General features: G+C 43.3%; 1 protein-coding gene and 1 pseudogene across 5 annotated transcripts in view; both read right to left on the minus strand.

Moving 5' to 3' along the window:
* LOC139239218 (ryanodine receptor 1-like) overlaps window positions 1-27436 on the minus strand; it is a 506468-nt gene that overhangs the window by 302180 nt on the left and 176852 nt on the right. For all 5 annotated transcript variants that reach the window (XM_070867899.1, XM_070867895.1, XM_070867896.1 and 2 more), the window contains exons 34-38: window positions 20891-21117; window positions 19801-20674; window positions 15604-15804; window positions 13779-13890; window positions 12669-12815 (exon numbers count right to left, since the gene is read on the minus strand). In XM_070867899.1, coding sequence (XP_070724000.1) covers window positions 12669-12815; window positions 13779-13890; window positions 15604-15804; window positions 19801-20674; window positions 20891-21117 — 1561 coding nt within the window. The remainder of the gene's footprint in view (window positions 1-12668; window positions 12816-13778; window positions 13891-15603; window positions 15805-19800; window positions 20675-20890; window positions 21118-27436) is intronic.
* LOC139239272 (U2 spliceosomal RNA) lies at window positions 15018-15168 on the minus strand (annotated as a pseudogene).

Consider the following 27436-nt stretch of genomic DNA (forward strand, 5'->3'; position numbering starts at 1 on the left):
CACATTGTATTAGAGCAACAATGCATTCCAGTACACTAGTGCCCGATATGTCAGTGTCAGCTGTGGATCAGTGGTTAGCACACTTGCCTCTGAGTCAGAAGGTTGTGCGTTTAAGTCCCACTCCAGGAACTTGAGCACATAAATCTAGACTGACACTCCAGTGCAATGCTGAGGGAGTCCTGACTGTTGGAGGTGCCATCTTTCGGATGAGATGTTAATCCGAGGCCCCGTCTGCCCCCTCAGGTGGACGTAAAAGATCCCACAGCACTATTTCAAAGAAGAGCAGGGGAGTTATCCCCGGTGTCCTGGCTAATATTTATCCCTCAATCAACATAACAAAAACAGATTATCTGGTCATTATTATTGCCTTTCTAACACAGATGAGACTGCACACAGGGAGGTTAAAGTAACAGTGACCTCAGTCTTTATTAAGACACTCCAGAGTGAGGAACAGGCCTTAGGGGCCGGCTTATATACAGTGCTCCCAAGGGATGCTGGGATCCCTTGGGACTTCAGGGGATGAGCTCCCTGGTGGCGGAACATGGGAGTGCATGCTTTACAGATACACAACATCACTCCCCCGCAAAGTCAAAGTGAAAACTATTTACAAGGTGAGGCGGTCGGGATCCTTTCTTTCCCTGGTGGACCGCCTCAGTGCAAATGTCTGTTCTAGTGTGTTGGCTGTGCCCTCGCTGGGCTGGCGTGTTGTTGGCCCTGCAGGGCTGCTGGGTGAGCCTGGCCTTGCTGGGTTGTTGGGCGTGATGGGTTCGATTTCCTGGTCCGGGGTGGTGTCGTTGATCCTTTGCATGTGGGCTCGAAAAAGATGGTGTCTGCTGTGGGTTGTTCAAAGCAGTCTGTGAAACGCAACCTCTTTTGGTCCAGGTGCTTTCTGCAAATTTGTCCATTGTCGAGTTTAACTACAAACACACTACTCCCTTCTTTAGCTATCACCGTGCCTGCAATCCACTTGGGACCATGTCCATAGTTTAGCACATACACAGGGTCATTCAGATCAATTTCCCGTGACACAGTGGCGCGATCATCGTTTACATTTTGTTGCTGCCGCCTGCTCTCTTCCTAATCATGCAGGTTGGGGTGAACCAGCGAGAGTCTGGTTTTAAGTGTCCTTTTCATGAGTAGCTCAACCGGGGGCACTCCTGTGAGCTGTGAGACAGATACACTGCTTTGAGTACTGTTGAGGGGGATGACTCCTCAGGGGAGGGCAGCAGCAGCCAAGTTCATGGCACCGTAGCTGGCTCTGTTGCACAGGAGGGCATGAAAAAGAGTGGGAGAGCGATAGTGATCGGGGATTCAATTGTAAGGGGAATAGATAGGCGTTTCTGCGGCCGCAACCGAGACTCCAGGATGGTATGTTGCCTCCCTGGTGCAAGGGTCAAGGAAGTCTCGGAGCGGGTGCAGGACATTCTAAAAAGGGAGGGAGAACAGCCAGTTGTCGTGGTGCACATTGGTACCAACAACATAGGTAAAAAAAGGGATGAGGTCCTACGAGACGAATTTAAGGAGCTAGGAGCTAAATTAAAAAGTAGGATCTCAAAAGTAGTAATCTCGGGATTGCTACCAGTGCCACGTGCTAGTCAGAGTAGGAATCGCAGGATAGCGCAGATGAATACGTGGCTTGAGCAGTGGTGCAGCAGGGAGAGATTCAAATTCCTGGGGCATTGGAACCGGTTCTGGGGGAGGTGGGACCAGTACAAACCGGACGGTCTGCACCTGGGCAGGACCGGAACCAATGTCCTAGGGGGGAGTGTTTGCTAGTGTTGTTGGGGAGGAGTTAAACTAATATAGCAGGGGGACAGAGGGACACAAAAAGGAGACAAAAGCAAAAGAGATAAAGGAGATGAGTAAAAGTGGAGGGCAGAGAAACCCAAGGCAAAAAACAAAAAGGGCCACTAAATATAAAGGGGCTGCAGGAGGGGTCAAAACTAAAAATCATGGATTAAAAACTCGGATTAAAACACTCTACCTAAATGCACGCAGCATTTGAAACAAAGTAAATGAGTTGACGGCACAAATCATTACAAATGGGTATGATTTGGTGGCTATTACAGAAACATGGTTGCAGGGTGGCCAAGACTGGGAATTAAACATACAGGGGTATCTGACGATTCGGAAAGATAGACAAGAAGGGAAAGGAGGTGGGGTAGCTCTGTTAATAAAGGATGATATTAGGGCAGTTGTGAGAGACGATATTGACTCTAATTAACAAAATGTTGAATCATTGTGGGTAGAGATTAGAGATAGTAAGGGGAAAAAGTCACTGGTGGGCGTAGTTTATAGGCCCCCTAATAATAACTTCACGGTGGGGCGGGCAATAATCAAGGGAATAATGGAGGCATGTGAAAAAGGAACGGCAGTAGTTATGGTGGATTTTAACCTACATATTAATTGGTCAACTCAATTCGCACGGGGTAACCTGGAGGAGGAATTCATAGAATGCATACGGGATTGTTTCTTAGAACAGTATGTAACAGAACCTACAAGAGAGCAAGCTATCTTAGATCTGGTCCTGTGTAATGAGACAGGAAAAATAAACGATCTCCTCGTAAAAGATCCTCTCGGAATGAGTGATCACAGTATGGTTGAATTTGTAATACTGATTGAGGGTGAGGAAGTTGTGTCAGAAACGAGCGTACTATGCTTAAACAAAGGGGACTACAGTGGGATGAGGGCAGAGTTGGCTAAAGTAGACTGGGAACACAGACTAAACAGTGGCACAATTGAGGAACAGTGGAGGACTTTTAAGGAGCTCTTTCATAGTGCGCAACAAAAATATATTCCAGTGAAAAAGAAGGGCGGTAAGAGAAGGGATAACCAGCCGTGGATAACCAAGGAAATAAAGGAGAGTATCAAATCAAAGACCAATGTGTATAAGGTGGCCAAGGCTAGTGGGAAACTAGAGGATTGGGAAAATTTTAAACAGCAGCAAAGAATGACTAAAAAAGCAATAAAGAAAGGAAAGATAGATTACGAAGGTAAACTTGCGCAAAACATAAAAACAGATAGTAAAAGCTTTTACAGATATATAAGACGGAAAAGAGTGACTAAAGTAAATGTTGGTCCCTTAGAAGATGAGAAGGGGGATTTAATAATGGGAAATGTGGAAATGGCTGAGACCTTAAACAATTATTTTGCTTCGGTCTTCACAGTGGAAGACACAAAAACCATGCCAAAAATTGCTGGTCACAGGAATGTGGGAAGGGAGGACCTTGAGACAATCACTATCACTAGGGGGGGTAGTGCTGGACAGGCTAATGGGACTCAAGGTAGACAAGTCCCCTGGTCCTGATGAAATGCATCCCAGGGTATTAAAAGAGATGGTGGAAGTTATAGCAGATGCATTCGTTATAATCTACCAAAATTCTCTGGACTCTGGGGAGGTACCAGTGGATTGGAAAGCAGCGAATATAACGCCTCTGTTTAGAAAAAGGGGGCAGACAAAAGGCAGGTAACTATAGGCCGGTTAGTTTAACATCTGTAGTGGGGAAAATGCTTGAAACTATCATTAAGGAAGAAATAGCGGGACATCTAGATAGGAATAGACGCAGCATGGATTCATGATGGGGAAATCATGTTTAACTAATTTACTGGAATTCTTTGAGGATATAACGAGCATGGTGGATAGAGGTGTACCGATGGATGTGGTATATTTAGATTTCCAAAAGGCATTCGATAAGGTGCCACACAAAAAGTTACTGCAGAAGATAGAGGTACGCGGAGTCAGAGGAAATGTATTAGCATGGATAGAGAATTGGCTGGCGAACAGAAAGCAGAGAGTCGGGATAAATGGGTCCTTTTCGGGTTGGAAATCGGTGGTTAGTGGTGTGCCACAGGGATCGGTGCTGGGACCACAACTGTTTACAATATACATAGATGACCTGGAAGAGGGGACAGAGTGTAGTGTAACAAAATTTGCAGATGACACTAAGATTAGTGGGAAAGCAGGTTGTGTAGAGGACACAGAGAGGCTGCAAAGAGATTTGGATCGGTTAAGCGAATGGGCTAAGGTTTGGCAGATGGAATACAATGTTGGAAAGTGTGAGGTCATCCACCTTGGGGAAAAAAAAACAGTAAAAGGGAATATTATTTGAATGGGGAGAAATTACAACATGCTGAGGTGCAGAGGGACCTGGGGGTCCTTGTGCATGAATCCCAAAAAGTTAGTTTGCAGGTGCAGCAGGTAATCAGGAAGGCAAATGGAATTGCGACAGGGATGGAGTACAAAAGCAGGGAGTTCTTGCTGCAACTGTATAGGGTATTGGTAAGGCCGCACCTGGAGTATTGCGTGCAGTTTTGGTCACCTTACTTAAGGAAGGATACACTGGCTTTGGAAGGGGTACAGAGACGATTCACTAGGCTGATTCTGGAGATGAGGGGGTTACCTTATGATGATGCATTGAGTAGACTGGGTCTTTACTCGTTGGAGTTCAGAAGGATGAGGGGTGATCTTATAGAAACATTTAAAATCATGAAAGGGATAGACAAGATAGAGGCACAGAGGTTGTTTCCACTGGTAGGGGAGACTACAACGAGGGGGCACAGCCTCAAAATACGGGGGAGCCAATTTAAAACCAAGTTGAGAAGGAATTTCTTCTCCCAGAGGGTTGTGAATCTGTGGAATTCTCTGCCCAAGGAAGCAGTTGAGGCTAGCTCATTGAATGTATTCAAGTCACAGATAGATAGATTTTTAACCAATAAGGGAATTAAGGGTTACAGGGAGAGGGCGGGTAAGTGGAGCTGAGTCCACGGCCAGATCAGCCATGATCTTATTGAATGGCGGAGCAGGCTCGAGGGGCTAGATGGCCTACTCCTGTTCCTAATGCTTATGTTCTTATGTTCTTATGTGGGGTCTCGTGCGGTAGCTGAGCAGTACTCGGAACAGGTGGGTTTGGAGTGAGCCTTCTATGACTCGTTTAAGACTCTAATTGATTGTTTGTACTGCCCGCTCTGCCTGCCCATTGGAGGCTGGTTTAAACAGGGCCGAGTTGACATGTTTGATCTCATTGTGGGTCATGAGTTCTTTAAATTCGGCACTGGTGAAACATGGCCCGTTGTCACTGACCAGTATGTCAGGCAGGCCGTGGGTGGCAAACATGGCCCTCAGGCTTTCAATGGTGGCAGTGGCGGTGCTTCCCGACATTATTTCACATTCAATCTATTTTGAAAAAGCCTCCACCGCCACCAGGAACATTTTACCGAGAAATGAGCCCACATAGTCGACATGGATCCTCGACCATGGTCTGGAGGGCCAGGACCACAAACTTAGTGGTGCCTCTCTGGGCGAATTGCTCAACTGAGCACACACGCTGCATTGCCGTACACTGGACTCTAAGTCAGAGTCGATACCGGGCCACCACACGTGGGATTTGGCTATCGCTTTCATCATTACTATACCCGGGTGTGTGTTGTGGAGATCCGAGATGAACATCTCCCTGCCCTTTTTTGGTAGCACTACGTGGTTACCCCACAACAGGCTGTCTGCCTGAATGGACAGCTCGTCCTTTCGCCGCTGGAACAGCTTGATTCGCTCTTGCATTTCAACGGGGTTGCTGGCCCAGCTCCCATGCAGTACACAGTTTTTTATTAGGTACAGAAGAGGATCTTGGCTGGTCCAAGTCCTAATCTGGCAGCCGTGACAGGTGATTTATCATTTTCAAATGTTTCCATGATCATCAACAAGTCTGCGGGCTGCGCCACCATTAACAAGTTTGCAGGCTGCGCCATTTCCACTCCCGTGGTGGGCAATGGTAGCCTACTGAGAGCATCCGCACAGTTCTCGTGCCTGGCCTGTGGCGGATGGTATAGTTACACGCTGATAGCGCGAGTACCCACCTTTGTATGCGGGCTGAGGCATTAGTATTTATCCTCTTGTTTTCAGCGAACAGGGATGTGAGGGGCTTGTGATCAGTTTCCAGCTCAAATTTGAGGCCAAACAGGTACTGATGCATTTTCTTTACCCCGAACACACAAGCTAATGCCTCTTTCTCAATCATGCTGTACGCCCTCTCAGCCTTAGACAAGCTCCTGGAGGCATAGGCGACAGGTTGCAACTTCCCTGCAACGTTAACTTGTTGTAATACACACCCGACTCCGTACGACGACGCATCACATGCTAGCACAAGTCTTTTACACGGGTTATACAATACAAACAGCTTGTTGGAGCATTAAATGTTTCTGGCTTTCTCAAAAGCAATTACTTGTTTTTTTTTTTCCATACCCAGTTCTCACCTTTACGCAATAACACATGTAGGGGCTCTAAGAGGGTGCTTAACCCCGGTAGGAAGTTACCAAAATAGTTGAAGAGTTCCAGGAACGACCGCAGCTCCGTGATGTTCTGTGGCCTGGGCGCGTTCCTGATAGCCTCTGTCTTGGCGTCTGTGGGCCGAATGCCGTCCGCCATGATCTTTCGCCCCAAAAACTCCACTTCTGTTGCCATGAAGACGCATTTCAGCCTCTTCAGCCGCAGCCCTACGCGATCTAGTCACTGGAGGACCTCCTCCAGGTTTTGTAGGTGCTCGACGGTGTCCCGACCCGTGACCAATATGTCGTCCTGAAAAACCACCGTGCGTGGTACCGACTTGAGTAGGCTCTCCATGTTTCTCTGGAAGATCGCTGCAGCCATCGAATTCCAAATGGGCATCTGTTGTAGTTGAACAGTCCCTTGTGCGTGTTGATGCAGGTGAGGCCCTTCGAAGACTCCTCCAGCTCCTGCGTAATGTAGGCCGAAGTTAGGTCGAGCTTGGTGAACGTCTTGCCTCCTGCCAGCATCGCAAATAGGTCATCTGCCTTAGGTAACGGGTATTGGTCCTGTAGCGAGAAACAATTAATCGTTACTTTATAATCGCCGCAAATCCTGACCGTGCCATCACTTTTGAGTACTGGAACAATCGGGCTGGCCCACTCGCTGAATTCCACTGGGGAGATGATGCCCTCGTGTTGCAGCCTGTCCAGCTCGATTTCCACTCTCTCCCTCATCATGTGAGGTACCGCTCGCGCCTTGTGGTGAATGTGTTGTGCCTCTGGGACCAAGTGGATCCGCACCTTCGCCCCGGAAGCCTGGCTCAAAAAGGGTAGGAAATTTGTTAAGAACCTGGGTACATGAGGCCTCATCGACATGTGATAGCGCTCGGATGTCATCCCAGTTCCTGTGGATTTTTCCCAGCCAGCTCCTTCCAAGCAGTGTGGGGCCATCGCCCCAGATAATCCAGAGTGGCAGTTCATGCACCGTGCCCTCGTAAGTGACCTTGACCATGGCGTTGCCCAGAACAGTGATACACTCTTTGGTGTACGTTCTCAGTTTCGTGTGGATGGGGCTCAGGGCTGGTCTGAGTGCCTTGTTACACCACACTCCCTCAAACATCTTTTTACTCATGATGAATTGGCTAGCGCCAGTGTCCAGTTCTATGGCTGCGAGTAAGCCATTCAATTTTACATTTAGCATTATAGGTGGACATTGCGTCAAAAATGTGTGCACCCCATGTACTTTAGCATCTGCCTCCTCTGAGGCTCGAAATTGCTTTGATCCACCATGGACCGATGTTCCTCTGCCACGTGGTGGTTAGCAGGTTTTGCAGAGCTTGCAGCTCGTCTGCAAGCTCGTTGGAGGTGCCCCATTGTTCCACAGCTCTTGCAAACATACCTTTTGAAGTGTCATGAATAGGCTGAATGGAAGCCTCCACAACGCCAACAGGGTGTGAATTGCCTTGCATTCATCCTTTGTTGCAGACTCGGAGTCATCTGGGTCACCTGAGGCCTGCTGGCAGTTGCAGACTCGTGGTTTCTGCCCTGTACATTTCTGCTCGCAAACACAGTTCCAGTTAATTTATGAACATTGCTCGCACTTGTGTGCTGAGAGATTTGTTTGGTGTTATCACTGGTGGACATAAATGCATGTGCCATCGTAATGGCCTTACTGAGGATCGGTGTCTCTACAGTCAAAAGTTTTCGTAGGATGGTCTCGTGGCCAATGTTCAGTACAAAAAAGTCTCTTGAACATTTGCTCCAAGTAGCCATCAAACTCACATTGTCCTGCAAGTCACCTTAGCTCGGCGACATAGCTCGCCACTTCCTGACCTTCAGATCGCTGGCACGTGTAGAGCCAATACCTCGCCATCAGCATGCTCTCCCTCGGGTTAAGATGCTCCCGAACCAGTGTACACAGCTCCTCATACGACTTATCTGTGGGTTTCACCGGAGCCAGAAGATTCTTCATGAGGCTGTAGGTCGGTGCCCCGCAGACCGTGAGGAGGACCGCTCTCCTTTTTGCAGCGCTTCCTTCTCCGTCCAGTTCGTTGGCTACAATGTACTGCTCTATCCATTCGACATAAGCTTCCCAGTCCTCACCTCCAAGAATTTCTCCAGGATGCCCAGTTTGCTGCATCTTTGCGTTGGATTCGTATACTCGGATGAGACTGCATACAGGGAGGTTAAAGTAACAGTGACCTCAGTCTTTATTAACACACTCCAGAGTGAGGAACAGGCCTTAGGGGCCGGCTTATATAAAGTGCTCCCAAGGGATGCTGGGATCCCTTGGGACTTCAGGGGATGCACTCCCTGGTGGCGGAACATGGGAGTTCATGCTTTACAGATACACAACAATTATCACATTGCTGTGTGCGGGAGCTTGCTTGTGCGCAAATTGGCTGCCGTGTTGCCCACATTACAATTCCAAAAGAACTTCATTGGCTGTAAAGCGCTTTGAGAAGTCCAGTGATCATGAAAGGTGCTGTATAAATGCAAGTCTTTCTTTTCTTTCTTTTTATAAAAACCTTTAAATATGTTAATATTGCAAAGAATGTAAACCATTGAAGCTTCTAATAATTACAAACAACTCGTACCATGGAATTACTCCATTTGACTCGTGATCATTTGCAAGATGATACATAATCTGCAGGATCAATGAACCTTCATGTACCAATTTTAGAATTAATTACCAACAGTTTTAGATAAACAGCACTTTATTTAATATTTTAAAAATCTTATTTCTGAAGTGGAATTAAATGAGCTATTTGTGTATTTTGCAAATATAACACTGGATCATCTCTACATCTTCCTTTACTGTGAGTTTTTCTCACCGCAGAAAGTGACGCAGCTGACAGCTGAAGTACTGTCTAGCGCCTATTACTTAAAACATACATCAAATCAGCTTACCATAGATGGACTCCCGGCGGCTGAGCCTTTCAACTAGCAGAACTATTTTTTACTACTGGAATGTCATAAGCAGCTGCAATTTGACCTCTGTGGGAAGGGTTTTTGATGCGTTATGTTAGTTGAGAGGTGGGTTTTCTGTAACATTTTACACAGCGCAGCTATGTTAGTCCTGCCTCGCGGTCGCAGCAGCTGCCAGTGTCCATCATAGCCACAACAGCTGCGAGGGCAGTAAACACACAGGGAATGAGGTCCACAATATAGTCTGCAGGCTGAGATATCAGCTGGCAATGATACATCCTTGTCGATTTCACTAAGTAACTAATTTCTTTAAATTACTAACAAGGAAAGCTCTAGAAAATGGTCAAATCCGTTACTAACATCGTCTCCCACAGTACTTGGGATAGGATGAACCCTATTGACGGGCTTTACCGGGGTCATTTTCCCACCAATGTAAAACATTGACAGTAAATTTCAAAATAGAGAAAAGCTGGATCATAAAAATCAGGATTTAGCATCAGTAGAGGATAGAAATCCAAGTTGACCCAAATTTGAATGGTCAGATTAGGGCAGAATGCAACTGACATTATTCTCGGTGGGATGCAGATTTTTGTGAGAAATAGTAGAATTTAGCAATTAACAAAAAAGTATTTTTTAAATGTATTTCTATTGCTCATGAATCACCGAGGTACAAAGAAATTCTTCCAAACCCAAGTGCACAGGTGGAAACAGGGTTGAAAGTGTTTGTGCATCCACGGCTCAGAGTCAGTCGAATTTTCAGTCTAATGAGCCACTGGAGAGTCCTTGGCACCGATATTGATAGGGAGGTGGGAAGGGTGCGGGGAAGCGCGGTGACGTGAGGAAAACCCGATAAGGCCAGGATCTTAACAGCAGGGCCTCATATAAATAACCTAATGCAGACTTCAGCTGGAAAGCCGGTCAAATTGAGAGCCTGGCTGGAGGGCGGGAGTGCAAATGAGCAGCAGGAGACTGCAGCATCCCCATGGGCCCCAGCAGTTAGTGGAGTGTCTGGCCGCAATTGGGGGGAGGAGAAGTATCAAGCCATGATTGGGGGATGGTGGGGCAAGGGAGGACCAGGGCTTCCTCGTGAGGCCTGGAGGAGCACTCCTGGCGATTCCACCCACCCTCCCCGCGCTCAGGCCTCAGGTTGTAATTGCAGTTCCGGTCCTGATGGCAACATCTGCAAAGTTAAAACAGGACCTCCACCTCCCTTGGGCAGATGTCCTGCTCTCCTGCTCAAAAGAGCAGGTTAATATGGAGACGTGACAGGAAGAAAGCTGAATCAGTGGGTGTAACTCATTCTCGTTATTTTAAGAGCCTCCATCCGCCTGGCCCAGATGGGGGCAGTTATAATTGGGGCCCTTGTTTCTTTTAATTAGAGTAAATCTCAAAAATGAACAAGTGGTATTAAACATCCAAAGCTCTTATTATATACATCCTAGCAGTGTACAAGCTGCCCTGTGAATTTACTAATAACAGAACAGACTGCCAATGTCTTCTTTGCTATTAGCTTAAAAAGGTATATTCTGGGCAAGAAATATTTTAATTCTTCACAGGTAAAATTACCTGCATGAAAATTCTTCCACTTAGACAGTAGCATTTGTCTTAATGACATCCTACATTAAATGAACCCATACACTACAACAGATAAGCTTATTCTTCGAGGTACTGCTGTGTTGCAGGGACTGTCGATGGGTTTCCTTCCTGGACCTTCCCAGACAAGCCTCTCCTCTTTCCTGGATTTCGTGTTTTGGCTCCATTCCTCAGATGCAGGCATGGTTTTCTCCTTATATATTTCTGCTTCAAAATACATTCTATTTCTTTGCCCTGGTGAAGCACCCATTTTGTGCGTGAATGGTAGAATATTTGATTTTGACAAAGGAGGGATGCATTCTGCAGATCGGAATGTGACAAAATGCACAGCCGCGGGACTTGCAGAGGTCGCAAGGACTGAATGACAATAGTTTTTAAGGCTACAGATCCCAGAGGATAAGATACAGGGTTGGCTTGCAGACTAAAGGGCAACATGTACATAATAGCAAGTGGACACATGGCTTCAAAGGTGGGTGTTGGATCAGGCACAGTCTGATTAAGTACTCTGGTATGACGGCAAATTAAATAATGGACTATAAGTGCAATATGGCATTGCAAGCAATTGAGGTAAGGATTTATAAATACCTCCCAAACTTAAAATCATATCAAGCAAATCTTATACAATCAGATTTGTATTTTAATACACACTTTTTCCATGCCAGCTGGCATTGTATATAATTCCCTCTCCTCAGTTACTGTCCCCCCCGCCTTTCAAAACAGCCCATCATCAACACCTCCTTTTAGCCTCAACATGCCACTCATTGTCGTCTTGAGTCATTCCTGGAGTTCTGATAGGGGAAACAACTCTGCTGTACACTGTGGCCACAAGTTCCTAATAGGTCTATAAGACTCAAAATTGGATCACCCTGTGCCTATTTTATAATGTTCTTGTCCCTCTCACTGTTCCAGTACTGTTCCAGTAAAACACCAGCTTTATTTAGATTCGACACTTGAAATTTTGCAATGCAATGAGGATCAGAATTTTGAAATCGAGGACTTGCTTAACCAGGAATCAAAGTAGGTCAGCGAGCACAGTGGGTGATGGGTGAGCGGGACTTGGTGCAAGTTAGGGCACGGGCAGCTGATACAATTACAACAATAGTATTGTGTCCTAGATTGCCGTTATATTCATTCCTGTCTCCAAACGATTCTGTAAGTTTCCAGCTCACATGCTACGATACTCAGAAATAAGACTTCTGAAGGGTCTAAAGAAAACTTTACAATATTAATCCTAAAAAATCAGTTGTATGCAAGTGTGCTTTAAAAAAATAATAGTCCATTTCCTGTGTTGCTGCAAATTGAAGATTAAGCAGATTTATATAGCATCTTTAACGTAGTGAAACGTCTCAAGGTGCATCACAGGAGTATTATGGGATAAAAAGATTGAAGCTGGCAACAGAGAGTCTGGGATATTCAAATAGTTCTTGATATTTTGCTTAACAATTTGATGGTGTATTCACATGAGATCAATAAAGTAACAAATCCCTTCTACCTAACCCAGAAGGGTAGCGGTCGATGTTCAATTAATTTAGCTGGAGATCCACTGCTCATAAATCTTAGTGACGCTGGAGTCCACAGTTCTGAAATAAGTACAAGTAGGTTTGCACTGTACAATATTAGCAACAGCATGAAAAGCTCTAAGCTCTGGAATTCCCTCCCTAAACTGTTCTGCTTCTCTACCTCTCTATCCTCCTTTATGAAGCTCCTTAAAACACCTAGCTCTTTGACCAAGCTTTTGGTGACCTGCCCTAATTTCTCCTTATGTGGCTCAGTGTAACATTTTTTGTCTTAGAATATTCCTGTGAAGTGTTTTGGGACGTTTTACTTCATTAAAAGCGCTATATAAATTCAAGTTGTTGTGGTTGTAATTGTATGAGAATAATACTCACTGGGTGATTTGTTTTCTTCTTCAACCGGAGCGTCCTCGGTCTCTTTCTTCCTCCCTAAACTTTTGACTTTGTCAATAAGACTAAACAATCGACCTTTGAGTGATGTATCCTTTTCTTCCTCTTCCTCCTCCTCTTCTATTTGAATGCCTGTCAGATAAAATAATTCTCACTTAGCAGAGTATGCAATCATACCATCATTCAAGCTTTATAGCTTCAAATGGTTAAGTTTTGGACCTATTTGGCCTTATCTTCAGTACTTGGGAAATGTACAGGAATCAGATGAAACAGATGTAACAGTCTACAGCAGTAACAAATAGCATATACAGAAGAACCATGAAATAATATATTTCCCCCCCATCATGGACTAAATACATTAATCGCCAACTTCCATAATTCAAATTAAGTTTTGCATTTATCAGAAATCAAAATATACCGTAGCTTCCAGCAACCAAGATATTACTTGGGTTTTAATTGGATCACCTTAGCTTGGTTCAGTGGAATGATGATGAGGTAATCTATTGGTTAAAGCACTAAGGACAACAGTTTTCATTAAACTTCAGAGTACTATGGTCCCTTGCACTTGTGCCAATGGAGTATTTGTGGCAGACAGCGAGACGATGGAATTTTCCTTTTCGCCCTCCCCCACTTCCCCCAATTAAAAAAAATGCTACAAAGATAAGGCTAGGGATCCAATTTTCCCTTACAAAAAAATTTGAGGTCGGGTTCCTGCAATACCTGAAAACTGGCTAATAAAAATAGCAGACTCCAGTTTCTGATGCAAAATTAACTTTGGACCGTGAACATAAATGATGATTTATAAAGTACCAAATATACCAGTCTTTTACAAACTCCCACAAAATCTTGGTTATTAGCATACCAAATGTAATGACCTCACACAAACATACACCTACTGTATTTTAAATGAAATATTGGCAGCATAAAGATAAAGAACTCTGTGATTAAGGTTTATAATTTGGTTACAAATCCACAGAAAGAGTAATGCTTCAAAACTATGCTAGATATTCAAATAATGACAATAGTGATACTTGCATCTGAATTACATCTGTGGAGGTATCGCTTTTAAATGGAGTACAGTGCTCACATGCTTACCACAGTGAGTAAGAAGTTGTGTGTGGAAGTGGAGCAACACATCCCTCACTTTATCTGGGAGAGGACATATCTCTTCATCTGGCCCCAGTTTAAAATTCATCAGCATATTAATCTGCAACGAATAACCACAATCCAACATGAAATATGAAGATTTAAAATAATGTTCATTACATATTTGGCTAAACAAGCCAAAGGAAGATATTAGCTCAAAATTTATAGTAAATTTAAATTATTCTGGAAAATAAGCTTTGGGATACCCAGTAAATAGTTTGCTAGCATTCTTGGGTGATAATTTTGTGGAAACGAGGGTTCACACTACCCGAGTAGCTCGATATTCTTTCTGAGCAGTCTGTGGGATTAGCACGCAATGAGTTAAAACAGCTTTCTGCTGAGCAGGTGTTGTAAATTGTGTAACGGGGTTTAAGGCAAATGTATATCCACGGATCAGAGGTCGATCAGGTCACTTGTGGTCATGGTAATAAAAAGCTAGCGTCAGTTATGGTGACCATGAAACTATCGGATGGTCATAAAAACCCATCTGGTTCACTAACGTCCTTCAGGGAAGGAAATCTGTTGCCTTTACTTGGTCTGGCCGATATGTGACTCCAGGCCCACAGCAATGTGGTTGACTCTTAACTGCCCTCTGAAATGGCCCAGCAAGCCACTCAGTCATACAAACCGCTACAAAGCAGCATGGATTGCAGCGGTTCAGGAAGGCGACTCTCCACCACCTTCTCAAGGGCAATTAGGGATAGGCAATAAATGCTGGTTTTGCCAGCGACACCCACAATCCATGAACGAATAAAAAAATTAAAAATAAAATATTTAGAATAGCTAAAAGCATGTTTGTTGGGTTTATGTTATTATTCTGTTGTCAGTTGTCTGTATCTTTGATGTACTATGATGGTATGCATGGAATGTAGTGATCGAAGGTAAAGAATGGTATAAGATTGCAAATGATTCGGTATTTTAGAGCTCACACTAGAATTGTGGAGTATGATTCTCGGCAGCTCATACAGTTTGTGAATAGTATGATGTCTCCGCTCTCATACTGGTTTTCTGAAGTATGAGGTTTCAATAAAGATTGATCCTGCATTGCTACAACATTCGTTCCTGGGACGTGGGTGTCGCTGGCAAGGCCGGCATTTTTTTTTTTTTGCCAATTCTTGTCAGATCAACTCTAGCGCCAAAGATAATTTTGCGCAATTTACGCTTGATCTTAGCCAAAAGGCCGAGAGGGGAAGCTGCACCGTTCCTGGATACACTGCAATACCAGGTCGGCAAGCCCCTGTTCCAGCTCCCTGTCCAAAAAAACAATTTAATATCAGGTCCCCATAGGGGATATTAAACTGATAAGAACAGATACTACACTTGATCTTAAGGCCGGCATTTATTGTCCATCCCCAATTGCCCTTGAGAAGGTGATGGTGAGCTGCCTTCTTGAACCGCTGCAGTCCGTGTGGTGAAGGTGCTCCCACAGTGCTGTTAGGGAGGGAGTTCCAAGATTGTGACCCAGCGACGATGAAGGAACGGCCGATATATTTCCAAGTCAGGATGGCGTGCAACTTGGAGGGGAATTTGCAAGTGATGGTGTATCCCGCTCCCTCATTGGAGAGCTGTCATATTTGGTAATCCACTGCATTTAAATAATACCTATCTATTACAGTGCTAATGTGAATAGTCTGGTACACTTGAATGAAGTTGCATTGTAAAAGCATTCTGTTTTCTTACAAAAAGAAACACATGTAACCACATTGCACTTACCCTTGTAAGCTTTTTACTCTTTCTCATCCCACTTACCCTAAGTAATATATACTGGACTTACTTGTTCTTGTGGTGGTGAGCGGAATTCCCTTGTTTTTCTAGCAGTCTCAGCTGCACTCATTTGAAAGGATAACATGAGGTCACGGTAGCGCTCCCTCTGATCTGTTTGCATTCTATTAACAAATTTATCAGCTAATGAAGCAATTGCTTCAACCCGGTGACGAAGTTCACAGTCACAGAAGAACCGCAAAAGCTTGCACATCTGTGTGGAGAGAGAAAGTTAGTTAGGAAACCAGAATTATGATTAATTTTTCATTTAGGGTTAGGGTTTGGCTTCCAATGCATTAATTGATAATCTGACAAAATAAGCATGCTGACATGAATATTAATGTATCATGAATTTTTATTAAGTATTATGCGTATTCTACCTTCAATATTTTAAAATCATTGAGTTGCTTTTTGATTAATGGAAGCAAAATATTACTGTAATGACCCCACATAGCATGATTCCTGAAAGATTATCTAGTGTAGACTAGTTGAATAGATGGTTAAATATAGACCCAGAATCACGTAACAGGAATTTCTCTCAAATAATATTCACAAGAAAAAGGAATGAAATGTTTTAGGATAGAAAAAGGCTATTGTTTTTATTTTCTATATATCCTGCCAGGCGAGAAAGCCCATTGGTGCTGGATCTTAAAGTTCTCACTAAGAATCTGTAATGGGCAACTAAAGCTGAAATCAACATGTATTTCAACAAAAATTATCCTACCGCTTCTGAACGGATAAGAAAGATAGCCTTCAGTCAGTGTCAAGAAACATGTGCTGTAATTGCTTGCTTTACGGACAACATTACTGCTTTTCTGTATCTGAAGAATGTGGTCTGTCTGATCTCCACCACAATAAAGTACGGATCACCAGACCAGAAACCACGCACACGACTTCAATTACCATAACAACAGAGAGGTAGCAGCATCTCTTGAAGTTAGTGAATCACCTGTTGATGAGCACTGAATACAGACGTTGTAACAAACTCACAGGTTGAGTCTGAATTGAATTCTCTGCGCCAGGGGGCTGTGGATGCTGCGTCTCTGAATATATTCAAGGCTGAGATAGATAGATTTTTGGAGTCTAGGGGAATCAAGAGATATGGAGATCGGGCCGAAAAGTGGAGTTGAGGTCGATGATCAGCCATGATCTTATTGAATGGTGGAGCAGGCTCAAGGGACTGTATGGCCTACTCCTGCTCTTATTTCTTATGTTCTTATATTCCAACTCCAACAGGTTCTGCTTTAAAATAACATTATTGGAGACCAACAAGGCATCTACAAAAGCAGTGGTTTCCATGCATACTATGATGGCGAGAGGTACTAGGAATCATGGAGAGATTTATCTCAGAGATGAGTAACTCAATTTCTTATATCAGTACATAATGAGCTGGACTGATCGATGAACTGCACTACAGCCCAACATGTAGGAAATGTCAACCAACATGGTAGCTGCAATGGAAAATATGGCCTTCCAGGGACTGGTACTATGTCTCATTCAAGGCCTACCATCCAAATAACTATATTCAAGGTCAACAAACGTGGAGAAAGAAAACCCATGTAGGGACATTTCTCTGCCATTACAAGATGCACAGTAATCTGGTATCCATCTTTGGAACAGGTTTTCAACTAATTAAAGGCCATTATTTAGGAGTTAGGAAAACATGAAAATCAGTTAAGATAGATTTTACAGGAACAGAGAGTTTCCACTTGTGGGGAAGAGAAAAACTAGAGGCCATCCATCAATATAAGATAATCACCAATAAATCAAATAGAGAATTCAGAAAGAACTTCTTTACCCAGAGAATGATGAGAATGTGGAACTCGCTACCACTGGGAGTGGTTGAGGTGAATAGAATAGATGCATTTAAGAGGAAGCTAGATAAGCATATGTGGGAGAAGGGAATAGAAGATTATGCTGATAGAATTAGGAGGAAGGATAGGAGGAGGCGCGAGCGGAGTATGAACGCCAGCATGGTCTGGTTAGGCCGAATGTCCTATTCCTGTGCTGTATATTCTATGTAATTCTATGTAAGCCTAGCTGTTTATTTATATCCAAATGTATCAGTTAAATGTTTTTTTAATTATTTGTGATAAATTAATTACATATGAATAGTTTTATTACTGTAACATTAATGGTTATTGCAGAATCACAACATTTAAGCTAAACACATTTTAAGAAAATGCTTCCAAAGAAAATATGGAATTTCCCAGAACTTGTTGGCAATGGCTTGGTACAGCTTAGCATTACCCATCTGTAGAACATAAATTGTCAGCTAATAGGCAAACTGTTGTCCTAGAAATTAGGCCACATAGCATCTGTTTTTCTGGCACTATGTGGCCTCTTCAGTGCCCAAAATGGCAGCCAGGAAGCGAGTGCACACTTCTGACTGTAAGTGCATCACCCACCATATAGGGTAAGGTCAAGAGATATTTTGGCAAAGCCCACATTTATTGCCCATCCCTAATTGCCCACGAATGGTTTGCTAGGTCATTTCAGAGGGCAGTTAAGAGTCAACCACATTGCCATGGTAAGGGCAGCAGATTTCCTTCACTAAAGAACATTGTTGAACCAGATGGGTTTATATGACAATCCGGTAATTTCATGGTCATCATTATTGATACATTGCTTTTTTAAAAATTCTAGATTTATTTAATTGAATTTAAATCCCCAGCTACCATGGTGGATTTTGAACTCACATCTCCAGATTATTAGTCCTGGTCTCTGGATTATTAGTCCAGTAACATTACCACTATGCTACAGTTCCACCTTTACAGACACCTGAAGCAGGTGCTGGTTCCTTTGCAAATACAAATAAGGGTTCAAATGCCTGCTTGAGGTCCCCCCAGAAGATTGGTTTGTCCGCACTCAGACAAACCAAAATATTAAGTTACTTACCTGACTATGGAAGCAGAGCAGGGATGTGCCTCCCAGCTCCATAGTCATTGGCCCCGAGATTCCCAAACTCTCTCCCCAGCAGCCTTGGGTTTCCCCTCCCCTGATTTCCAGACTCAAAGATTCCCTGACCTCAAAGGACAAATTACAGTCTTGAAATTCCCAAAAGCTTGTTCTGTTCATATCTCTTCATTAGATTTGATTATATCTAGGATAGATTTTTCTCACCATGAGGCTAATGAAATGCCATGTATTGCCATATTGCCATTCCGCAGTTTGGGGCACTTAATCCAAGTCAATTGCCAGTAATCTAAGCAATTCAGTTGTAATGATAACTTTTAACTGTTTTCATTTCGTTTATTATAAAAAGACAAATCTAATTTACCTACATTTCCTCCAGCTACAGCCAATATTACTCAAGAAATATCCCAATCAATATTCCAGTCTACTTTCACTGACAAAATATACATCATTTTTATTGTATTTGGTTTGGGGGAAGACTGTTTTTGTTCAGTTTAACTTCACATTTGAAAAGTCATGCCCACCATAATTGCATTGTACTGCATATGGTTCATTTGATGAGATAGTCTATTCAGTTTTGTGCTGAAATTAAATGTTGGTACAGAAAGCAACAGTCATGGCGAAACAGCGCCATCTTGGACCCATGTGAGCATGGCAACGGTATGTCTCTTCAACTAATCCAATTGAATAATTTTTACTGAGACACAGGAAAGTCTAAACCAGAAGTGCAAGTTAGACTATTTCATGTAATGTAAAATCATGGAGAAAATAAAATAGAGAGGGAAAGTAAGATGGAATTTAATAGACAGACAAAAGGTTAAATTAAAAAAAAAATCTCCAACAATAATTAAAATCTGAAGGAATGAGACTCCATACTTGTAAAAGTACATTTTTAGTGCCAGAGAGGGTAATTAAGACTTACCACGCCATTAAAAATTAACTTACACTTGAATGGATAAGCCCTAACTTTTACTGTTGTGTTTAGTGGGTGTCTAGTTCATAAGTAACCTAACTTCACGCCGCTCCACATATGTGACTGCCGAGTCTCTTGGCGAGGTACCAGTGTAGCAAAGTGGCGGAGCAGGGCAACTCGGACAGCGACTTCCTGATTCCCACATTTAACTGCGTATGCGCGGTCTCTGAAAGTTGCTCTCCGAGTTACTACTTAATAACGTCTCACCGTTATTCTTACTGCAAAATCTGGGCCAATAACTATGATTATCCCAAGATCTAAATGCTACTATGTAAAAATATATGAATAAATATATTCAAATGGAACAATATATTTTCATACCTGTAATTTGACAGACTCCGGCAATTTCATCTGCAAAAGTCCCTCCTCTAATTCTTCCTCCTTCACTTCTTCTCCTGTTTCCTCAATCTTGTCTTCCGTAGGCTCATTAACCTCTTCTTGTTCTTCTTTCTCCTCTGATTCTTCGCCTTCCCCCTCTTCCTCGGTTGTTGGTTCTTCTTCTTCCTTGGCAGTTTCATCCTCCTTCTTTTCAATTTCTTCTTTGACCTCGATAAACACATTAGGTTCAATCATCTTAAGTATGTGTTTCACATCTTCGTCATCAAAGATTCCCATAATGAGGAGAGTGCTCACAAGTTTTAGCACTGGCACGAACTGGAATTCCACACTTCCCCCCACAGGATCCCTTGTGTGCTGGCCACCATCATGGACGGCTTCAGTCAGCATGTTAATAGCTTTGGTTTTAAGAATGTCCAGTGGGATCTCAGGACTGAAATGGTAACGGTCATCACTGGTGCCCACAAAAGCTAAAGAGGCAAAATGCAGCGGGGGTCTCAAGCATGTGGTAACTCCTACGCCAGGCAGGCCATGAACATTGCTCTTGTCTGGGAACAAGGTGATTTGTTTTGTTTCTTCAGTCATGGGAACAATGAACTCATTATTCATCATCAATCGAGATCGTTTAGCTGACTCCAGATGGACACTAATAAGTAGATCATAGTAGCCACTACGTAGGAGGCCCGATATGTACGTGTTCTCAATCGTGTAAAGTAACTGAAATTCATCAACATGGCTACATATAGCATGGGCAACCCGGTTGTTGCCCAATGCACACACAGCACAGTAGAGTAGCAATGTGTGGTAGTGGAATTTCAATAGGTCCTTGCGTTCAGAAAGTTCCAAGATGTCAATGCACCTGCATGAAAATATTTAAAAGCATATACATTAAAATACGTTTAGGCTACAAGTACAAATGAAAAGTGAAATTACATAAAGCAGCATAACTGACAATTCACAACTATAATTAAAAATTAAAATGTAATGCTATTGCAGTTTTGTTAAGATGTTAAAGATAGTTATTAGAGAAATTATGTGGCTTAATTTATGGACTATTAAACAACTATTTCCTCACCTGTTCTCCTCAGGAATATGCAGTGCCATCATGATAAGTGGGTCGACGCATTCTACCATCCAGCCGTGCCGCTCACTGACGCGCCCAGTTTCAGTGTGCAAAAAGTCATTGGGCATGCGACTCCACACTACTGGTGTGATCATTTGGACATCAAGTCGGGGAGGACATTGAGGGATGCTGTTCTTCCGTTCGCTCTTAAACATAGCTGCTGAAATAGGCATAATATTCTGTAAAATGCAAAAGGAAGAATTAAGCATTCATTGTCCTGCTGTCACTTTTATTTAACACAGTCAGGTGCATAAGTTGTGTTACATGGTGGATGCTTTAGCAAAGGTACTACTAATCATACTAGTTAAAGACACAGAGACATCAACTCAAGTGCTAATTCAGTCAAATGCAAATTAGAAAGATTTGTTTCAAGAAATAATATTTTGGGATACAGTTATGAGTAATTTGAGACATGACGCACTGTGGCTGGAATCTTCCCAGCCCTGCAAGTGCGGCTTTGGAGGCTGTTGCTGATAGACAGCGGGTTGGGATCCGGCTCTGAAACCGCCTCCATGTGAGTTTCTGAACTATCAGATCTGCATTTGGAGAGCAGACCCAATCGCAAGCGGCAGGACAAGTAATTATCATGAAAAGGTACTAAAATGCTAGTTAAGAGGCTTAAAAGCAGGCACTTACACTTTTACCAACCTTTTGATGGGTATGCCGTGACTCGGAGAACATGCCAGGTAAGCGGAGTTGGGTTCTCAGTGACTCTATTGCTTTGGCTAGTTAACAGCTGCAGAAGTGGTACAAAAGCTACCATTTGACAGCTGTTCACTTTCCAATGTCAGAAGCTGAAGCCTTCAGGATTTGGAAGAGACTTTTGAACTGTATGCACTTGGGAAGTATTTGCAGTGAACTCTCTATTCACTGTCACCTCCTTGGAGCAACCTCTCCCACCACAGACAGGATGCTTCTGTCATCTCAACCTCACCTGCCATCTACTCCAACAGCATCGATGCCCTTGAAAAAATCTCACCTTGGTCCTTAGAATCCCACCACGATCAGCCCCAACACCAACATCACTAAACACGCCAACATCACCACCACAAACGTCAACTTTCTCCGCAATCATCTGATGCTGCACAGTACACAGGGCATCTGTACCCGACCACATTGTTGCCTGGGAGGCCAGTGATGGCCTCACTATGGCCACATTTACTTCACTTCACACTGTACACCCTGGCTGCCACATGATGTGCCAAGATGGCACCATCCCACACCAGTTCCATAAAGCATCCCTGCAATGTTCAACCCACTCATCACCATTGTGAGTGTACTTTTATGTCTAACCAGTCATTATAACTCACTAAACCACTTCCAAAGGTGCCCACATATCTATCCAAGAACCCAAAGTGCTGAAAATAATGATTTCAATGTTTGACAACACATCAACATTAACTATACATGAAAATTGGCTAAGAACCCAAGTGCCTACCCTGGTGTGTTGTTAGTTGGTATGATTAGAGAAGTGCGTATGAGGGCGCATATGAGAGGTGGCTAGTGAAATACGGAACTGAAAATGTGGATTGAGAGAGGGGATGGGTGCAAGGTAAGTTAGTATGAGCAAGGATGTACAGGGGTGCAGTAGGGAAGACAGAGTGATGGGGATGTGATGAGTGGCATAGCAGGATGAGGTCGAGTGTGGCTTTGCAGTAACGTTTCATGAGCTATGGAGATCATTGAAAGGTTTGCGTCACTGCAGCCTGGTCCTCCCTGCTTGTGCCCTCCTGTGCAATGTGCAACCAGGCTGCGTTTGTGTCCTGGGGCGGTCCCTTCTGCACATGGGAAGGGAAGAAGACCTCTCTTTGTGCTGTGACTCCCTCCATAAGCATCTGGGTGCGGCTGTGCACCTCTGTGCAGTGCCACATAAAAGGTTACTGCACAAGATAAAAGTTCACGGGGTTGGGGGTAACATATTAGCATGGATAGCAGATTGGCTAACTAACAGAAAACAGAGAGTCGGGATAAATGGTTCATTCTCGGATTGGCAATCAGTAATGAGTGGGGTGCCGCAGGGATCAGTGCTGGGACCCCAACTATTTACAATCTATATTAACAACTGGAATGAAGGGACCGACTGTAACGTAGTCAAGTTTGCTGACGATACAAAGATGGGAGGAAAAGCAATGTGTGAGGAGGACACAAAAATCTGCAAAAGGACATAGACAGGCTAAGTGAGTGAGCAAAAATTTGGCAGATGGAGCATGATGTTGGAAAGTGTGAGGTTATGCAGTTTGGCAGAAAAAAAATCAAAGAGCAAGCTATTATTTAAATGGAGAAAGATTGCAAAGTGCTACAGTACAGCGGGACCTGGGGGTACTTGTGCACGAAACACAAGAGGTTAATATGCAGGTACAGCAAGTGATCAGGAAGGCCAATGGAATCTTGACCTTTATTGCAAAGGGAATGGAGTATAAAAGCAGGGAAGTCTTGCTACAGTTATACAGGGTATTGGCGAGGCCACACCTAGAATACCGCATACAGTTTTGGTTTCCATATTTAAGAAAGGATATATTTGCTTTGGAGGCAGTTCAGAGAAGGTTCACGAGGTTGATTCCAGAGATGAGGGGGTTGACTTATGAGGAAAGGTTGAGTAGGTTGGGCCTCTACTCATTGGAATTCAGAAGAATGTGAGATGATCTTGTCGAAACGTATAAGATTATGAGGGGCCTTGACAAGGTGGATGCAGAGAGGATGTTTCCACTGATAGAAGAGACTATAACTAGGGGACATAATCTTAGAATAAGTGGTCGCCCATTTAAAACTGAGATGAGGAGGAATTTCTTCTCTCAGAGGGTTGTAAATCTGTGGAATTTTCTGCCTCAGAGAGCTATGGAAGCTGGGTCATTGAATAAATTTAAGACAGAGATAAATAGTTTCTTAACCGATAAGGGAATAAGGAGTAATGCAGAGCGGGCAGGGAAGTGGACCTGAGTCCATGATTGGATCAGCCATGATCATATTAAATAGCGGAGCAGGCTCGAGGGGCCATATGGCCTAGCCTACTCCTTTTTCTTATGTTCTTATGTTTGCAGCACCTCAATGCTGCAGAACACTGACAGTATTAATGTCAAAATCAATGTGGACATGGTCACTTTAAGGAAACGCTTCATCAAATGACTTCATCAGACCGGCTTTTCTTAATTGGCCGGGAAGCCCGCAGGGCGGGATTAACTAGCACAATCATCGGATAATTCGCGACAGAGAGCAGGCATGAGTCAGACTCAGACTTACCATGCGCCACCAACCCTGGCCGCATCAATCCCAGCGCGTGCGATGAAATCGCAGCCGGTAAGTGTACCAGGCTTAGGAGGAACAGGTGGCTGAGAAATATGGTTCTCAAAGTTTTCCACCGCTGGCCGTTTATACTGGTTAGTGATGAAGCAGGAGCTTGGAGATTAGTAACTGTTAATACTATATTAAATTATTAACTTGAATTAGATACACCGTAGTCTTAAGTTTCTGTAAAGTTAGTTAATAGTCGAATAAATAAAGGCTTGGCAGGCAAGGAAGAAATCGCAGAGTTACTAGCCATAATTTTCCAATCCTCCTTAGAAATGGCAGAGTTGCCAGAGGACTGGAGAATTGCAATTGCTATAAAAAGGTTTAAAGATAAATGCAAGCAATTACCGGCTTGTCAGTTTAATCTCGATGGTGGGGATGCTTTTAGAAACAAGAATCACAGGCAAAATTAACAATCACTTGGACAAGTGTGGATTAATCATAAGAATATAAGAAATAGGAGCAGGAGTAGGCCATTTGGCCCCTCGAGTCTGCTCCGCTATTCAATAAGATCATGCCAATCAAGCAAAGCTAGCATAGATTTGTTAAAGGCAAATCCTGTATATGCAGCTTGATCGAGATTTTTGATGAAGTAACAGAGAGGGTTAATGAGAGCAATGTGGTTGACGTGGTGTACATGGATTTCCAAAAGTCATTCAACAATATGCCACATAATAGGCTTGCCAGTAAAGTTGAAGCCCATGGAATAAAAGGGACAGTGGTAGCATGGATACAAAATTGGCTAAGTGACGGAAACAGAGAGTAGTGGTGAACGGTTGTTTTTCGGACTGGAGGAAGGTATACAGTGGTGTTCCCCAGGGGTCGGTTCTAGGACCACTGCTTTTCTTCATGTATATTAATGACTTGGATTTGAGTATACAGGACACAATTTCAAAATTTGGAAGTATAGTGAACAGTGAGAAGGATAGCGATAGACTTTAAGTGGACATAGACGGGCTGGTGAAATGGGCGGACATGTGGCAGATGAAATTTAACGCAGAAAAGTGCAAAGTGATACATTTTGGTAGAAAGAATGAGGAAGGAAAATATAAACCAAAGGGTACAATCCTAAAAGGGGCGCAAGAACAGCAAGACCTAGGGGTATATGTTCACAAATCGTTGAAGATGGCAGGACAGGTTGAGAAAGTAGCTAAAAAAGCTTACAGTATCCTGGGTTTCATGAATAGAGGTATAGAGTACAAAAGCGTAGAAATTATGATGAACCTGTATAAAACACTGGTTTGGCGTATCGTGACCAATATTGGGCATCACACTTTAGGAAGGATATGAAGGTCTCAGAGAGGGTGCAGAAAAGATTTACGAGAATGATTCCAGGGATGAGGAACTTCAGTTATGTGGATAGAAGGGGGAAGCTGGGGTTGTTCTCCTCCGAGCAGAGAAGGTTGAGAGGAGATTTGATTGAGGTGTTCAAAATTGTGAGGAGTCTGGACAGAGTAGATAGAGAGAAACTGTTCCCATTGGCAGAAGGGTTGAGAACCAGAGGACATAGATTTAAGGTGATTGGCAAAAGAACCAAAGGCGATATAAGAAAAACTTTTTTACGTAGCGAGCGGTTAGAATCTGGAATGCACTGCCTGAAAGGGTGGTGGAACCAGACTCAATCATGGGTTTAACAAGGGAGTTGGATAAATACCAGAAAGAAAAACATTTGCAGGGGGCTACGGGAAAAGGGCAGGGGGAGCGAGGTGCCCTTGCAAAGAGCCGGCATGGGCTTGATGGGCCAAATGGCCTTCTTCCGTGCTGTAACCATTCTATGATTCTATACCGTCTTTTGTTTGTGTCTGTTGTAGACTAATTGATAGAGATTGATTGCCATGATTAGCCTACAGTTCCATTTGTGTTGCATCACGTGACTACTAGGATGATAGATGGCAAAGTAGATGAACCATGGTCTTTTTTTCATCCAGCAATTCCTACGTTCCTGAATAATATGCTAGTGTCTTCCACTGGCATACCACCACTAATCATGCACATATATTTTCACTAACTATTCGCAAAAGAAAATATAACCCAATTTCAGTGCAGATTTATAGCTATAGAAAATCTTATACTAGTTTTCATAAGAATAAGAATTAGGAACAGGAGTAGGCCATTTAGCCCCTCGAGCCTGCTCCGCCATTCAAAAAGATCATGGCTGATCTGGCCGTGGACTCAGCTCCACTTACCCGCCCGCTCCCCATAACTCTCAATTTCCTTATTGGTTAAAAATCTATCTATCCGTGATTTGAATACATTCAACTGCTTCCTTGGGCAGAGAATTCCACAGATTCACAACCCTGTGGGAGAAGAAATTCCTTCTCAACTCAGTTTTAAATTGGCTCCCCCGTATTTTGAGGCTGTGCCCCCTAGTTCTAGTCTCCCCGATCAGTGGAAACAACCTCTCTGCCTCTATCTTGTCTATCCCTTTCATTATTTTAAATGTTTCTATAAGATCACCCCTCAGCCTTCTGAACTCCAACAAGTAAAGACCCAGTCTACCACTCAATCTATCATCATTACCTCATCTCCGGTTTTAAGCCTGGTATTCCCAGGCAGTCTCCCATACAATTACTAACCAGGCCTGACTCTGCTTAGCTTCCAAGATCAGACAAGATCTGTAATTTTCAGACTAGTGTGGCCGTCTACTACTTTGCTCATCTACTTTGCCATCTACCATCCTGGTAGTCACGTGATTCAGAATATCAATGCATGAACTGATTTTCTGGTAGACTTGAAATGCCAGGATGTTACCTCTTTTGTACTAAACTGAAAAAGGAGAATTGGGCCATGAAGGATTTTACAGGGGCTGATGCAGATATAGATCAAAAACCCCACTAGAGGGTATGCAGGTTGAGTGTAGGGATATAAGGCCTAAACTGCAATGATAAATAATAACTTGTATTTATAAAATGCCTCAATTCAAATCATTTGTAAGTACTTTACATATTAGAATTACTTTTGAGGTGTAATTACTGCAGGAAAATTATGTTGATGCTTGGCCACACAAGGTGACCTGCACAGTCAGCAAAGTAATTTGTGCTATTTGAGTGGCCTGTTTGTATGTGTTATGATCAAAGTCTACATTTGTAGCTGCAGTATACTGCTTAATATTTAAACTAAAGGTAAAACTACGACACAACTGGGATCTAGGGAGGTTATATTTACAATAGTTTTGCACCAATACACAAATTCAGTTTCAAATTTTTGCTACCA

The sequence above is a fragment of the Pristiophorus japonicus genome, chromosome 26 (genome assembly GCF_044704955.1).
Source record: "Pristiophorus japonicus isolate sPriJap1 chromosome 26, sPriJap1.hap1, whole genome shotgun sequence".
In the NCBI taxonomy this organism is placed as follows: Eukaryota; Metazoa; Chordata; class Chondrichthyes; family Pristiophoridae; genus Pristiophorus; species Pristiophorus japonicus.